This window comes from Cryptomeria japonica, chromosome 8 (genome assembly GCF_030272615.1).
Source record: "Cryptomeria japonica chromosome 8, Sugi_1.0, whole genome shotgun sequence".
Lineage (NCBI taxonomy): Eukaryota > Viridiplantae > Streptophyta > Pinopsida > Cupressales > Cupressaceae > Cryptomeria > Cryptomeria japonica.
The window spans coordinates 222,447,342-222,464,678 of NC_081412.1; the positions used below are offsets into that span (position 1 = coordinate 222,447,342).

General features: G+C 34.8%; 1 protein-coding gene across 1 annotated transcript in view; it reads right to left on the reverse strand.

Moving 5' to 3' along the window:
* Positions 1-12,548: 12,548 nt before the first annotated feature.
* Positions 12,549-17,337, reverse strand: part of LOC131027601 (probable protein S-acyltransferase 19) — a 48,186-nt gene continuing 43,397 nt past the window's right edge. The window contains exons 7-9 of the mRNA XM_057957670.1: positions 14,917-14,997; positions 14,628-14,822; positions 12,549-14,461 (exon numbers count right to left, since the gene is read on the reverse strand). Coding sequence (XP_057813653.1) covers positions 13,349-14,461; positions 14,628-14,822; positions 14,917-14,997 — 1,389 coding nt within the window. The 3' untranslated portion in view covers positions 12,549-13,348. The remainder of the gene's footprint in view (positions 14,462-14,627; positions 14,823-14,916; positions 14,998-17,337) is intronic.

Here is a 17,337-nt window from a genome sequence, read left to right on the forward strand (position 1 = left end):
AACGCGATCGAATCTATGTACCAAAGCCATCACTGCTGACTGTTGCTGCTCTATTCTCTCTTTGCACTCTGATCTCTTGGATGTGTGGATGAAAATGAGGATGTATTCCCCTCGTGGCTATCTTATAGACTGCCCTAGCCCTAGCCATAGCCCTTGTTTCCCGAGTTAGTCTTCATTATCCCGTGATTGTCACTCTATCCTATCTAGCCAGTCCATTCTACCCTTTCTTTCTTATCGAGAGATTGTCTGTGATATTTTCAGACAATTTCATCCAATCTCTCGAGGGGGCATATAATTCCCATCTTGGGGCAACTTTGTATCAGTTCATATTATCTTCTTTGAAACAACGCAACAAGCTGCATTGTCTCGAAGAGGGGCAAAATGTAGACACCTAAAATTGTCATGTCTAATTAAATAAATATTTTATTTATTTAATTACTTTAGCCTAATTCTTCTATTAATTAAATAAATCTTTATTTATTTAATTAATTCATTTATCCTCTTCTAGCCTTATTTCTCATTTAAATAAATACATTTATTTATTTAAATTACCCTTTTCCTAAATTAAATAAATACTTTTATTTATTTAATAGATCCTACTTCTTCTATTAATTAAATAAATCTTTATTTATTTAATTAATTCATTAACCTTTCTACCCATGACACGTCATTTATCTCTTAATTCATACACTACCTACCCTCTCATTATTTTATTATTTCTTTTACCTACCCTCTAATCATAGCCGACCATTTATCTTTTACACCTCTCAATCTTATCCCTCCATTTCTTATATTGTCTTCTATATAAGGAGATGATCCCTTCATTATCAACCCATGGACATATGCATTCTAATCAAGCATCCTAGCATTCAAACTTTCATATGTGATCAAGCCTACTTGCAACCACATTTTTGCTCTTTGTTGAGCTCTTGTGCACATATAAAATCTAAGAGCAAATATATCAAGAAAGATCAATGGAGATAGGAAGAATGGAGATCCAAACCCTATTGGACATGTGATGGTATAATCTTTGTGATTTCATTTGATTTGCATTGTCTTAGGTAATCTTCATATGTTATGGTGGATCTTTGTTATTGTTAGGCTAGGGTTTTGTGGTTGAATTCATTTAGTCTTTCAATATTGTTGTTTCCACTTTCACCATAAACAGATAGCAGTGGAGGCACAGGCACCAAAACCACCCCTAAGACAAGGGCCAATACTGACACCCACACCAATGCTAGAAAAAGTAGCTTGAACAGTACGAGTGACAATTGTGGAGCTAGTGGCAATGTCAATGCACCCCAAGGGAACCTAAGAAACATTGATACGCAAAATAGTGTCACCCGATAGAGGATCAGCAATAGGTCTAGCATCCACCATGTGGACTAACACTTTAGGAATAGCGATGCTGACTTGAGGGCCAACGACAATGATAGTCTTGGGTGTTTACCTCAGCAAGAGGAACGTGAGATTTGACAATCATGGATAATGTACTCAACACATCCAGACCCTTACTATCTGAGATAAGCATGTCTCTCAGATTGTGAATAACAGAACTGGCTTGAGAAAGTGCACCTTCTCAATCAAGGAACCCCTTGAAGTCCCTCAAGTTCTCCTCTAAATATTGAATCTAATCAAATGGAATTGTTAGTGTAAACTTATGATCAATAGTAAGAGGAGACCCTAGAGGACTATTCGTTAGAGAGTTGTTTTGTGAGCCAAATCTAGAAGAGCCACCTTTCATAATATTCTTAGGTAAGGGATGTGAAGCAAAAGGCTCATTAGGATCTGCAGTTCTCGGGAAAATCGAGCTAGGTCTTCTAGGACTGTAACGATCTAGGGGGGTACTTGATCTACACATTCTTCTCACAACAACCCTAGAGGGATTCCTAGTCGTAAAGCTCATAGACAAGCCTCACAACACTTCGTCAACTCCAAAAGTGTGCAAAAACGAACCCTACACAAGCAATTTATGTTTGAGAAAAATTGTATCAATATTTTGAAATAAACAACCACAAATAGGACGAGTTCAAGTTAGGTTCACCAAAATATAGAGTAAGAAAAGTGAATCACTACAAAAGGTGGTCAAACCTCTTGAGGACTCAGTAACCTCCTCTCCACTTAGAGAAAACTTCAAATTCCTCAAACCTCTAAGTTAACTCACTATATAATAAAATAAGGGCACAAAACTAGTTAATGCAAACTGATAAAAATGCTTAAACAACAAAAATTGAATGTAAAGGTCATAAAGATTGTCTGGTACACTTCGTGAGCTCTCTACCCAAGATGCATATGCAGGTCATGGACGACAGTAGGGCGCACTTGCATCCTATATGGACAAAGTGAAAAATCCAAATAAGAAATACAAAGATTACCAGACAAGGGTTTTGTGTAATTAATATGATGAAAATGACAACAAAAAGGTAATAACTAGTTGAAATAATATAATAGAAAAGCAACGAAGAATAAGAGAATCGTACAAACATCCAATGAAGAAATCTCTTTCTTCCAACGAACTTGCACACAACAAAAATGAGGATGAAAATGTTGGGGTTGTGTTTAAGAGGTTTGTCACACTCAAACCCTTGTTTTAGAGTTTCCACCTCCATAGACAACCAAGATAGATTGATGGATAAAACAATAATGCAAGAGTAGTAAAAGAGAATAACACACAGACAATATGCTTATGGAGTTATGATAATGAAAGATGCAACAAACAAGAGGGAAAAGAATCCCCTTCAAGACTACTATGCTAAAGCGAAGATGAGCACAAAACCGTCAAACACATGAAGATACAATAATGGTGATAGAATGATGAACAAGCATGGAGATGATGCATTAAAAACATTGATATGTCTACAAAAGTATGAGAGATTGTGTGGAGAGCTTCAAGATTTCCAAAGATCAATTAGAGACCCAAATGAATCGAAAAAGGTAAGATAAATAGCCTAGGACGGAATCTCAACGTCAATGGATGCAGAAGGAGGCATTACATTATCGGAAATAGCGGGTGTAACAATCTAATCGCTACTTTTAGACTACATTTTAGTGGGAAGATAGCGTGACACACAGTGTCTCCACGACGCGCAGGTGTCTCCAAGTCAGACAGTCAACACAACCATGAAAGAGGACAAAAATCATGACAAGGCAGGCCACGGAGGTTGGTGAGGTGGAAGCCAAGGGAATATTTCTTATTCAACTTTTTAAAAAGGCACTTATGTGACATGGAATTGCACGAGGTGCAATTTACGATGTTACAATTAATAAAATTAATATTAATAGTTAATATATACTTTATTATATTTACTAAGACATGTTTTTATATTAAATTTTGATAGATGGATAAAAATTATGCAATAATTTTTTCCTATTATGTTTGCAAACACACACAATATTTTAAACATTTAGAAAGATACTAGATAAAAAAAATTATCTCAATTTTCATTAGACCTTTGTTTTTTGAGTGGTACTATAATTCACAAAGCTATCAATTACACTTGTTTGTAATTGTTTGACAATTTTGAGTTAGTGTGTGAAAGAAATGTGCATATTTTTAAAACCTTGGAAATATCATCAAAGATACTATAATTTAAATTTATGAAAAAGAAGTAGCTTCCACTCATGATACATTTATGTGTTTTTTAATGCTTTTATATCTAAATGTGAATGTGAGGAAAAACATTGGTTTTATTCATTCTGGGATTACACCATAATATTCTTTTCATGGTATTAAATTACAATATGATTTCCTTTATTTTCAATTAGTATTCTTGTGTCTTCTCTCTTTTTGGAGCATCAAATTTTACTAATTCACGGGATTGCACCTAATCATTTTTTACCATTATCTCTAAAATAATAAGTTTTCCTTTATTTTCAATCAATATTCTTGCATATTTTCTTCTTTTGGAGCAAATTGCATCTCCTTGTGTTAGAGGCATAATTTTTTGTCATATTTAAAATTGTGGTGCCCTTCCCTGATTCATTCTTTATGATAGGATGTGATAGATACTTATGGAATTGTATGTGTCCCTGATGCTCCCTGCTTCTTGCTTCATTCTTTATATTGATGTTCTTTTTGATATGGGTGGATTCAATATGATTACTATGATGGCATTGATTCTTTACTCTGGATTAATGATTGAAGTTAAGGTTAGCATCAGCTTCATGATTATTCTCTATTTCGAAAATGTGGTTCATGTTCATTTCCTATGATGGTTTATCTTTATGAGACTTTGTTATGGTGTTAGAGTTAGATATATGCCATGTTAATGTTCATGTTATAATGGATTATGATTATGTTTCTTTATGAATAAGTTATGTTAGGTGATGCATATTATTATATGGTTACTAACCTATGTACTAACGGATCTAGTTAGATTATGAGATGTGACTTATTTTGATAGTTGAAATGTGTTGATATTTGATTCATGTGTTATGTGCATGTTCCTGATTATGGTGTGAGGAGATGATGTCTTATCACTCTCTTAGGAGAGACATATGATGTCACGATTTCCCTTCACCGATGTGCGTGTACATACTATATATATTATATTTGTATGTGTTCATTTGTGATGCAAGGTTGCAGGTAGAGGGCATAGACTCCACTTGGTTTCATGCATCAGAGTGTGCCTAAATAATCCTGACGGTGGTTGTGGGAGATAGCATATTGGCCCAACTGACCTAACCTATAACATTTTCTCTACATAAGGGAAATAATCCTAGTCATGTGTTTACCTAATCAAAATGCCATTAAGACAATATCCAATAACCCAAGTTGTGTATGTATGTGTATAAGCAAGTGATTATTTATCCTTGTCCTTTGTATTAATTGTTATTTATAAATATTAATCATATGGTTTGTATTTTTATTAATGAGTATATATATACATATTAGGTGCTTATTTTTATATGTATAATGTATCAATTCTCTTTTTATTAATATTTTTGGATGCATTTCTTGTGGTGGCTATTTTTTTAGGGAATTGTATTTATGTTGTAATTGTATTCTTATGTAATTGTGAGAAAGAGGATTTGAGGATTGGATTGTTGGCTTGGATTGGATTGTTGAAGGCCTTTGGATTACTAGATTTGATTGGAGATTGGTTTGCTTTGGTTGGAGTTGTTTGCAACATTTGTCTTGTTCAATTTCATTCTTGTTTACTCATGTTTGAGGTAGGTTTTCTCTGCTTTTCTCTTGTTTATTTGTAATGGAAATTAAAGTAATGATTTTAAATGTGTTTGATGTGTATGTTACTTCTATATTGAATTCTGGAAATGAGTTTGTATGGTTGTTTGTTTGATTGAGTAAAACAGTGATTTTCCCTTCACCATTGCATAGTTTTAAACGGGTAGTTTTGGAAATTGAAATCTTGTACTATCTTTATATTTCTATTTTCTTTGTTTCAATTATTTTTTATACATTAGACTCATCCTTCCCAAATGGGTCTTAATTAGATTTTGGAAATTGAGTCATTTTATAAGCCTATTGGATGGTCAAATTTTGGGTTTTCTCAAAACCCTATTTTTGCACAAGGGCGTAGTTTAGGCCTGCAAGGGCTCAATCAGACCATAAAAGGGCACAAATGAGGCCCACAAGGGCACAAATCAGACCTAAATGTGTGTAAATCAGATCATACAATTGTGCAAGTGTTGGGGATTGTGTTTTTTAGTTGATTTTGGGTCTTGGGTGTCTTTTGGGGGCTTAAGAGGCTAGGTATCAAGTTTTGGTCATGTTTGTCAATAAAATTATGATCAGATTGGTTGTATTGTCTTGATTATGGATGTATGTGGTTGCCTTACAGTCTTCTGCTATTGTCTCATTGTGTTCCTCTATTGGATTGAGGCCTATGGGCTCTAATGTTGAGATATTGATGCTCTATGGATACAATGTTGTTTCAAATCTCTATTATGAGATTGAAATGAATCATATTATGATGTTCATTTGATGATGATCCATATTTCATCTTTTTCTTATTCTTGAATTTTGGTAGGCATAGTGTCATAAGGGAGAGTGGATCTCCATGGGAGTCGGGATCCTAAGTGATTGTCGGGACAACCCATTGGGGAGTTGTTCTAACAAGTGGTAACCTTAATTAATGTACATAGGGGTTTCAGTAGTATTTCACATTAATCAAGATAAAGGTAATGCCCCACTCATGGCCTTGAGTGCTTGTTTAGGCTCAGTATGATATTGGGAAGGCCTAGAATGGCAAGATCAACTACCTTGTCCTCACGAAAGATATGTCAGTTCCACATGAGTCTTGTATGAGGCGTCGGGGTCGAGAAAGACTACCAGGATAACCCAAGATGGGTTCGGGGTCTATGGAGACTACCAGGATAACCCATACCAAGATTGTGATGACACTCTTCCCTTGTGAGCACTAGTGTCCTACTCTTGTGTTATATTTTTTGTAAGTCCTTTAGAGAAGCTTTTGTTGAGTTGTCATTGTTATGTTGTACATCTTTGTGTTCCTTTCTTGTAGTTGTTATCCTGTGGATGTAGGTAGTGACCTTGTATTTCTTTAGCCTTTCTTGTGTGAATGTGGGCCATATGTCTATCTCCAAGCATGGGGGGTGGTCCTTCAGGTTCCACATGATCGGGTGGTAGTTGCCTAATTTCATCAGGAATTTTGAACTTGTTCGTTGTGTGGATCGGCTTTCCTTCTCACTCAAGATGCTTCTCTTGGATATTGTTTAATTTCTAGATCAGAGGTAGATTTATGCATTCTTTATATTGTTGCTATGTTATATGGATATCAAATGTAATTGTAATTTTGAACAAACCTACAAGGCAGATGATGTAAACAATAATGTAATTATGATGTAATCTAAGTAAAATGATCTTGTAGGATTTATGATAGCTAGTTGTAATGTTGTTATTGTACAATATGGATAGAATATGTGTTAATCATTTATTACTCAAAGGAATTATAGGAACATTTGGATTTGGGTCCTAAAATGAACCTAGACTTAAATATTTAATTAATGCAATTAGTTTCTTATCATAGTGAAATTGAATGGAAATGAATCTTCTAGAATATGTTAACTTTCTCATTAATACTTATTTCATAATGAATGGTTAAATTGGTAATTATGTTAGATAGTTTCCATTCATGCTTTTATGAGTTGTTAAGTAACAATGTTAAGGAACCTAGGATGGTTTGGTTTTCTTTCTTTCCACTTGTGCATTTGAGTTCATAATGTTTTCTTTAGTAGAGTATTGCATTAGAATACACTTAAGACGTGTTTTTTTATTATATGTATATAACTTAGTTGAGTTAGTTAGGTTAGTTCCTCTGGGATTCTTTGGTGTGGCGTTACAGTAATCTTGTTGGAGAATACGAAACACTTCTATTACATCTAGAGTTATTGAAAATATAGTTTGACCTATTGTTTCACTCAAGTCAACTACACGATGGACTTCAAATTTACTCTTTAACTTTGTATAGATATGTTTCATTTTGCAAATTTTGATTGTTCAATTCAATAAATCCTAGAAAAAGTTGGAGAGAAAAAAGGGAAAAGTAAAACAATTGTCGTGCTTTTCTCTAGACTAATATATATTTATATTTTTAGACAAAGAAACTCTCCCTAATATATTTTTTTATTCATTTTTGTAGTACCAATATGTGGTCACGTGAGTACTTAAGCCACTAAGGATAAAATGCATACCTTCAGTGGTACACTTTTCGATTTTGTACCTTAAACTGTATAGACCCCATTCTCCCTCATACTAAGGTGTATCAAAGAGATTTGTTCACATTAAGTATTTTCTTATGGCTAGAATGTGATGTGGTCCTATTCCCAAGTTTTTGTATCTAACAATTTATCATAAATTCTTTGTAGTTCCCATTTGGGAAACTCAAATGACCAAAATTTTCACATATTGGAGTATTTCCTAGTAATTTTTGAAGTGCATATGTTTTGAATTCTATATTTTACTAGTATTAATGATCATTACTTCTATTAATTTCCAATAAAATGATTGTTCTAAGAATTCAAAAGCAACGTTGAACCCTACATGGGCGTTAGTTACTTAGCAAAGGTAAAACTTTGTGAATAAAAATAAAGTAGAGCTCAATGATATTGGAAAGAAATTCAAATATGAGAATAGATGTTATGAGATGCGAATTGACTAGTCTCTTTTATCTTGACTTAAATTTTCATTTGCATTGGCTATTTGAACCTTGGAAGATAGTGAAAGCACTAGAAAAAAAAAGTGGTAAATAGATTAAGCTCAAGCATCTTAAACTCAAATAAGTTAATCGTACTCGAGCCACAATATATCTCTCAAATTGAGAACTTCTCACTCAAGTCAAAAAAATTGTTCTATAGCTCATTTAGTGTGTTGCTAGTAAGGTTAATGATTAGTTGAACATTTATATAATTTCCAAGCTCGGAAATCTATGATTTATTTGTCTCTACACAAAAGACAATAGGAATTTCTAGGTGAAGCTTGCATACTCCCTACAGTTGATGTCATTTTTTATCTAGTACAAAGGGAAGATGATAAGTATATTTATATTGAAATCCTTGTTTCGGGTACTTCATTGGGTCATAAGCCCACTAGTGACTATTTTTATGCCAAAGGTACAAGAATCGATATAGGTACATGGCCTAAGCACCCAAGGGTAGAAATACCTAACCCTTGAGACCTACTTCTACCTCTTTAGTGAGACAAGAAAAGGAAAGCAAAAGGAGGTTAACAACATATTTTTGTAACTTCTATTCCATGGTTGAATGCAAAACCAAACATGTTAAATTAGGTTAGCAAAGCTTAAAGCCAAGTTCACAATATTTGAACTCGCTATTCCAAAACTTTCTTCAACTCTAAGTCATCATGTAAATTATTTTCTACAACATTGATCTTATAGAGATCATGCTAGATTTTAGATTCCAAGGTTATATGCCAAACAAAAAATATGGATTCTTTAATAGCAAGACTAGCAATATAGATGATATATTTGTGGAAAAATATTGCCCTACTTTTTTTTGGTGAAAGGGTCCATTTAGATTAAGAATAGCATACTTATAAATCTACATTTTCTATATTTAAATATGACTTATTCTCCATTCATTAAATTGTCTATTTTGTTAAGGCAAGACAATTATGTCTACATCTAATAATATTGTGATCCATAGTTGTGCAGATGATGTTGTTTTTTTCTACTAACATAATTTTAATATTGATAAAAGATGCATTGAAAGGCCCCACACCCTTGTATGATAGAATAGCCAATTGACAAATTAAACAACCCATCAAGATGAAACAAAGTGAGACACAATTGTGGTCAAGCTACTACACATAACAACCACCAAAAAAGTAGTATGGAACATTAGGCTCTATAGAGACAATGCTAGACCCAACCTTGTTCGATCTCAGACCATACACTCTAGCATGAGATTAGGAAATAGTTTTACGAAGACATTCCTTTCACCTTTGTACAATAGTTCCTTAAATATTATCATTTGAATCCTCAGAACAAGAAGCGAAGAGGATACCTCCAGAGAGGGGTCATCTATGTGCACAAAAAATGTGCAATGGAATGATATGGTGGTGTAGCCAAATGTCGAAGAGGTGATCAAGACTCTCCACTGGGAGTTGATGAAGTAGTAGCGATAGGACATGTTAGAGATGCATCAGTGCATGAGAACCAATACTAACCTAGTTTACCATGAAACTATGTTATTAAATAATAACTTCATGTTGTTGATCATGTATCCTATTTGGATGAAGAAAACACTTTGGATGACAAAGATTCTAGACCTTCAAGATAATTCAAATGAGAAGACATAGGGGAATTTCAATTCCTCTACCAATAGCTACACGACAACTTGGATAGTTGGCACAATAGGTGTTTTCAAGATCTTGTGAATTTAAAATGGGCTAATACTTTTCCTCAAAAAGTGTAGTATAGCACCATTCTCATAAATCCAACCCTGGTGATAGTGTAGATGTCAATTTTGTAGAGCACCCATTGTATTAGTATTTCAATGGGGGTTATGATCAACACAAATATAGATCATTTTAGTCTATCAAAGTTGATTATAAGCATGAAACCTTGGCGATAGTATATGTTAGTGTAAATGCCACTTGTGTTAGAAGTTTCACATATGTTTGCATCATCTAGTTTTGGGTGGCATGCTAAAGTTATTTATTCCAAGTTACTTTCCCAGGTGGGTTATATAGGTGAAGGCATTTGAAAGAATAAATAAGGGGATTTAATTCTCCTTTGTGATTGAGTTTTAACCTTCTAGGGTAGGTATCGACCACTCTACTTGCCTCGTTTCACATGATTCTTTGGACCGCCCTTATAACATCTATATAATTAGTCTCTTCATCATTAAACACAAAGAATTCCAACCCATTAATATGTAAGCACTCTTCTTTGTGGGATATATGTCCATGCCATATTTCTTTGTCTATCCAAAGTGTGAATGCGAACATACAAATTTCTTATAAGTGGATATAAGAACAATAAATAGAAATTCATGAATAATAACTAGAAACTCTACTTTTGCACCTTTCATGATGGATCATCCATTTTTTCCCAAACATATGGAGTTATCTCATGTTAGTTTATACTAAGTTTAGTTTTTTCTTCTTTTGAGGATCCTTTGCTTATACTAAGTTTAGTTTTTTCTTCTTTTGAGGGTCCTTTGCTCTAGTTTACATAGCATTCATCTTATGTTTGACACTTCTTAATAATATCTTGATTCTAAATGGTTGACACACTTTAGGACTAGTATTCATAAGTTCTTTTTGATGCTTTCTATTTGTACATGGATATTATCTTCATGGGTATCTTCTGAAGATCCTAATTTAGAATTAAGCATTTGTGTGGTTAAACAATTCATTTATTTTTAATGTTGGACCTTATGTTGATTATGCACAAGTAGCTAACATAACCTCCTTCTTAGGACCCTACACTCTTTCTCAACATAATCTCACGTTGATTATAGAATTATCGTTGAAAGGATGCAAATAGAAATTTAATAATGCGCTTTATTTTATTTCAAATTTTAACTGCTGAAAATCTTTGTACAATAACATATTTTTTAAACCAAGAGTTTCACAACCTCTTCGATGAATATCGCTTGTCTCAAACTGCCAATTAAGACAATGAATTGGATTAAAATTGGTTACCATATGGTTCTACTAAAAGACCTACTCTCTCACTTTCCATTCTAGGACTAACCAATTATTAATCATACCTTTTTAAGTCTTTTACTAATTGTTTTCTTATTTTTGGTCCTAACTTTAATAGTATCTCTAATAATGCATTTTTTTTGGGTTTGCGTTGGCCTTTTCTGTTTTAAGTTATTAAAACTTCTAATTTAGGTACCATGCGTCTGTTATTTTCTCACCATTTAATTTTTCATTGTATTTTAATTTTCTTGTACCTTAAACTGATTCCCACTTAAACATCTCGGAGTGCTTATCATTGAGCAATAACAACCTCTTGCGATAAGTCAGTCTAAATTCAACTTGGAAGAATTATGACAAACCAATTTCATAGCAATAGGAGGGACAATAAACCTCAAAACTCCCACTTCCTATCATATCATTATCACCAACAATAGTAGGTAACAATATGATACTTGGACGCATTATTCTCGAGTTCTGTAATTCCTCGTGAAATAAATCTGTTACATTTCAAACCGTTCGGACATAGGCATACCAGTATTTGATGGCAACAGTTCCGATGTTACCTAAAATCAATTAATAAATGAATCTCCCTTCTAGCCTTTGATGCACCCATCTGTTACCTCTATTTAAAAATTCTGAATAAGCTAGGTTTGTCAAAGAAATGAACGGTGAGGATTTAAGTGAATTTCATTGGGAAGTACCAACAGATAAAAATATCAGCCTGAAAATTTCTGCAAAACGTTGTCAAAGCCTATGTTTTGTATTTGAGACTATTTTATGAAAAACTGTGCAACCCAGATGCGTAGTTGGGCATTTCATGTATAGTTACTACAAGTGATGACAAACAAATTTCATATCTTCAGGGATTAAAGTTTGAATATTGGCTTAACATGAATTTTTTGAAAGCAATGTGATGAAAATCAGTATCACTAATATAGTAGTTACATTGTATGGGAGGACATGATCGAGTGTGACTGCTTCTATTGCCTTTTAGACTTGCAATGTTAGTTGCTTTGTGATTCTACTAGCTGAATATTATGCATGTCACAAAGTAGACTTGTCCTTAGCTTGTGCTTTCCCTAGCTGAATATCATGAATTTCACATAGTAGATTTTTCTCATAGTACTTCTTGACCCTGAATGTAAAATTTAAATCATTGCATCAATCATATTTAAATCCTTTGCACCCCTGAATTTCACTCACCATTAATGGGTCTGTATTCACTATCGAATAATCTTTGTCAAGCATTTCCTTGAGTTCAAAAGCAGTTAAACTATTCAAAAACCAGCCATGCTGCTAATTAATGGATTCCAGACAATACAACACACAGAAGCATGTTGGGCTATCAACAAGGCTCATATTTGGAGACATGAATCTAAGTGATAGGTGCAAGTTTGCATGCATGAAGATTTAAATTCACTAGTGTTCAGAAATTGCTGTATGATGAAAGATGTGATTTCTACATATGAATGAAATCATGACACATTCCTGAGCATCCAGTATAGTAGTATGATGGCTTGAAAAATCAGGCATCAGCACCTACCTGTAACACAACTGGGAAACCTTCTCAGAAACAAAAAATAGAAAGAGAAGGCAATCTGATTGAATTTGTTTCTCGCTGCTACCTTCATACAATTAGCTTACAAAGTTATACAAAAACACAAAAAGGCAGTAATCAGAAGTGTAGTGAAGTCATTAGTCTATTAGTGAAGGAGCAACTAGAAAGCAAAATGCCCGTGCTTGCAATAGATCACATTGTCTTTAAGTATTGCCTTCTTGTGAAAATAGACTCAAATCATGCTGCTTCCCTGTAAACAAATTTGATTGTAAATTGCCAGCCGAAGGAGGCACCTTGCAATTATCCAAATCCTCAGATGATCCAAGAGTGGAAGGTGGAGTGTATTCATTTTTGCTCTTCCATAAATCAAATAAATATCTTGAATACTAGACCCATGCAAAAATCACTGGAACTCCCACATGTTTAATTTAGTACCTTACATTGCATGATGCCTGCAGCTGTTGAGAAGAGAAATGATGATGAAATTGCTGGCATGGGCATATGATACAAATGCAGGAAACTGTAATAGCATGGTTAGTCCACAGAAGGGTTGCATTTCATGCAGAACCTGAAGTGACATGACATGATAATGGATGATGTTTGCAATGTTTCAGGATCAGGTCTTGAAGCATTTGTTTTTTTTAGTGCTTTTCAACAAAAGGTACACTAAGAGGACCACCATAGAAAATAGATTCTCCAGTGTATAGAAGGTTTTCAGGTTCTGCACCTGAACTCTGAACAGATGAACTATTTGGATTTGGAATTGGCCTAGAAGTTGGTGAATGGAATGTGTGAACATTAGAGGAAGGTGACTCTAATCCATGAGGATTTGGAGATGAAAATGTTCTGTCATTGTTACCCTCCATGAAGCGTTTTTCTGAGAAAGGAGACATGGAAGTACCTACTAATCCTTGTCCCTGTGTGAGAAAGCTTGGACCAATTTCAGGTACACGTTCATTTCGACCTGAAACAGGAAAGGAAACATACCTTCCAGCTCCTTGGTCCCAGAAAACAGATGACCTATGATTCCCCCTTACTACTCTAGTTAGTTGGTTTGTATTCTCCTGCCCCATAATGTTATGTCGTGCCAGTCCATCATCCATACGATCAAAGGTTGATGTTCCATACACATCACTTCCAGAAGTTTTACCTAAATAAATTGAATGTTCTGGAGCAGAATTGTAAATTGGCAGTGTATCTCTTGCATTAAACATATTTGTTGATATGGTGGGCAAAGGTTCCCCATGGATCTGACTTCCAGAAATTGTTGGATGCACCCCACTTGCTGCACCATATCTGTGCTCTTGTGAGAGAGAACTTAGTGTGGCTAGTTCATTAATGTGACTAGGACTGCTGTAACTACTCATGCTTTGAGTTGCAGTTTCAATATCATCTTTGCTAGCTCGACTCGGAGGGTAGCTATATTTCAAAGGCGATTGAATTCGCTTATTTCTTGAATCCTTCTTTGCAGCCAAGTCAACACTCATACTGCTTCTGCTACTAGCATTCCCACTAGAACAATAATCAGCATCAGTCACTCCTCGTGGACCAATTGGACGTAAAATAGATGAAGACTCCCTAGCCTTTGCCCCTGCTCGCATAGCCTCATCAGGTTTCAATTTAGCCAACTTCCAAGCACTAATCCTAACAGGGTGCTTCTGTGTCCTGTTTGCAGCCCTATTTACAACAGCCACATCATCAGGATCAACAGTTGATGGCACTTGGCCAGGGCCCAAGTGTGGAATAATTTCATCCTGTTATTTACAACACATAATAAGTCAGTCTACTGATTACCCATATTTTAGAGAGGTAAGCAAGATGGAAGTGTTGAAAAATTTCAGCCTGTTATTTACAACACAATAAGTCAGTCTAGTAATTACCCATATTTTAGAGAGGTAAGCAAGATGTAGAGTTGGATACCTGATCAACAAAAATTCTGGGTGGTGTACACCATGCACCTTTATAATGTAGACCATGAGAACTTGCCCCACTTAAGCCAGTTGCAGTTGAGCTGGTCGGAGATGAAGGTATACTCTGAGGTTCACCTTCTGCAGAAATAGCTGTTGGCTCATTTTGTGACCTCATTGCCACAACATATTCATACGTTGTGATGCCCTTTACAAAATGATCTTATTAGAGGGGAATATTTCGTAACATAAACATTAAAACACATTAAAGAGAACCAAAACTATTTATAAGGGAAACTAACCTTTCTAATCAATATAATGTGAAAAAAGAAAAGCTCCCCCAGTGGTATTGAAGCAACCAATGCCACTGTTGTACATAATATCTGCACCAAAATTCAAACCAACATCCAAATTCAGCCAAAGTAGCAATTGGTTCAATAGATGCTTGCTCGAGGCACTGCCTACCATTATCCTATTTTTTATATCTTCAAGAAACTAGTAAATTGAAGTCCCCAATTCCTGATTAAACCCCTGCAATATTCAAGTTCTCAAGTGTACTGCATCCCCGGAATTTTTACACCGTATTGGGGAGAGGATGTTTTGAGGGCAGGAGGGAAACAGAATGTCCCCCCTACCCATTCGAAAAAAATGACATCCCCAGTACACCTACTCTAAGAAGGGGATGTTCCCCTATTTTGGGATCTGAGGGTTGGCCTACAATACTTGGTGTCCAAGTAACATCAGTATCCCCCCACACATCAATTTTAAATCAGTCAAAAAAATACATTGAAATCTAAAAAATGTAATCTACTCTCATATACTGGTCAAATTCATTTTTTTCGTTTTCATCATTTGTAATTTGCATTGTTACTATTTACTTTCGCAAGCAACAAGGAGGAAAATTGAAGAAGAAGAAGATATATTAATCACACTTGCAGATTTTCCTTGTTATTTTTCATTTGTAACTAGTTTTTCAACGAGTTTGACTCAAAAACTACACAGTTGAACCCTGATAGCAATATCATAGTTTTTTTCTTTTATTTTTTTCATTTCTGTTTTGTTTGCAAAAAGTAGATGATAGCCATAAGTCGGACACTAGATTACAGGTTCATCCCCTGCCATGCCCAGATCTGAGTCTCATTCCTGTCCGGTCCAGAATCAAGACTGATTCACAAGGGGATTCTGTCAAGGTACATGCAGGCAACAGTGAGTTTCCTGAGGATACCCATCAAGAACCCAGCAGAAAAAGAGATGCCCTTTCCTGAGCCCTCTGCAAATCATATTTAAAATTTTTTAAAAACCTCTAATTACAATGACATACAAATATGAATTGTGTGCCCTTCACAAACAGATTGGGGACATCATTGATTTTCCTCATTTTGTAGATGTGATGAGATGCATCATGAACATGGGCAACTTTCACATGCAGATTAAAGATGTTTTCAAGGTACTTCACAAAAATTGCACAAGCAAGAGGAATGATTAATCATGCCGTCACAGGCTCACAGCAGTGCTTAAGGGAAGCTCAAGCCCTCTAAACTTGATGAGTGAATTTGGAAGATTAAGATCAATTTTAAGGGTAATATTTCCTGGAATTTATCAATATGATGATGGCCAAGCGATTTAAGATTTTTTTAGAACTGTCGTAAATATCTTGCATGTATTTCCTTTGGGGAATTAAGTTACTGTATAAAACATTCAATCCATTTTAATATCGCATCAATTTTATGGTTTTTTTTTTTTTATATTCACTATCGTGGAATCTGGAGGTGTCCTCACCGAAGCGAGACTAATTCCCTAGTGTGTACGACCCTCTCACAAGGTAGCAACACACACACAGTTAACACAGCCGGGGACTCGAACTCAAGACCATGGGGAGCATACCCACGCCTTAAGTTGCAATCCACGACCGGGTGAGCTAGGGCCGAAGCCCTAATTTTATGGTTTTGAAGTATATACAATTACATATACAGACATTTAAAGATATAATGTATATTAATGGCATTTGAATCAAAGAAAAGTTTCATGTATTTATTATTTATATATATGTTTTTCATGTAGACAAACCCAGAAGGAAGCCAACAGCAAAAATCATTTTGGCAAATTCACATACCAAATTACAGATTTACATTCAGCCACCAAGTCACCCTTCCAAGTTTTCCTTTTTGACTATGAAACATACTCCCAAGTGGCCAAGCCCAAAACATTTCAAACACTTAAAAGCATGTTTCTCATAATCAATAGATTATTTCTGCATAGTATCCCCGACTTTAAATGAGATCTCTATAGGAAGACCCAAAGATAAGTACAACTATACCAAAATATGCCCATAAGTTAAGTGATAGTGCCTTGAGGCTTTAGGAGAAATGGAAACAAATTTACCTAAGGAGTTGCCAATGCTTTCCAAGGAGGGAAATCAAAGTACAAGAGCGAATTAATCAATCTAACCTAGAACGGAATAATCTTGAAATTTTTTGTTTAAGGATTAAAATTTAAAACCTGTGAACCAAGATTTTACAAAATGCACATGTTGTAAAATCTATAGCACATGGACCTTTTACCAAACTATAGTCTATCTTCTAGAAATTCACATGTAAAAAAGAAGCATTGTGCACTAGGAGAAATCAAGATATGTTAAACAATAAAGAGTTTCCAAGTAATAGTTACCCATTGATGTAGCTCAAGCAAACTAGGCCATGGATTGTTGAATTTACATATCCAAG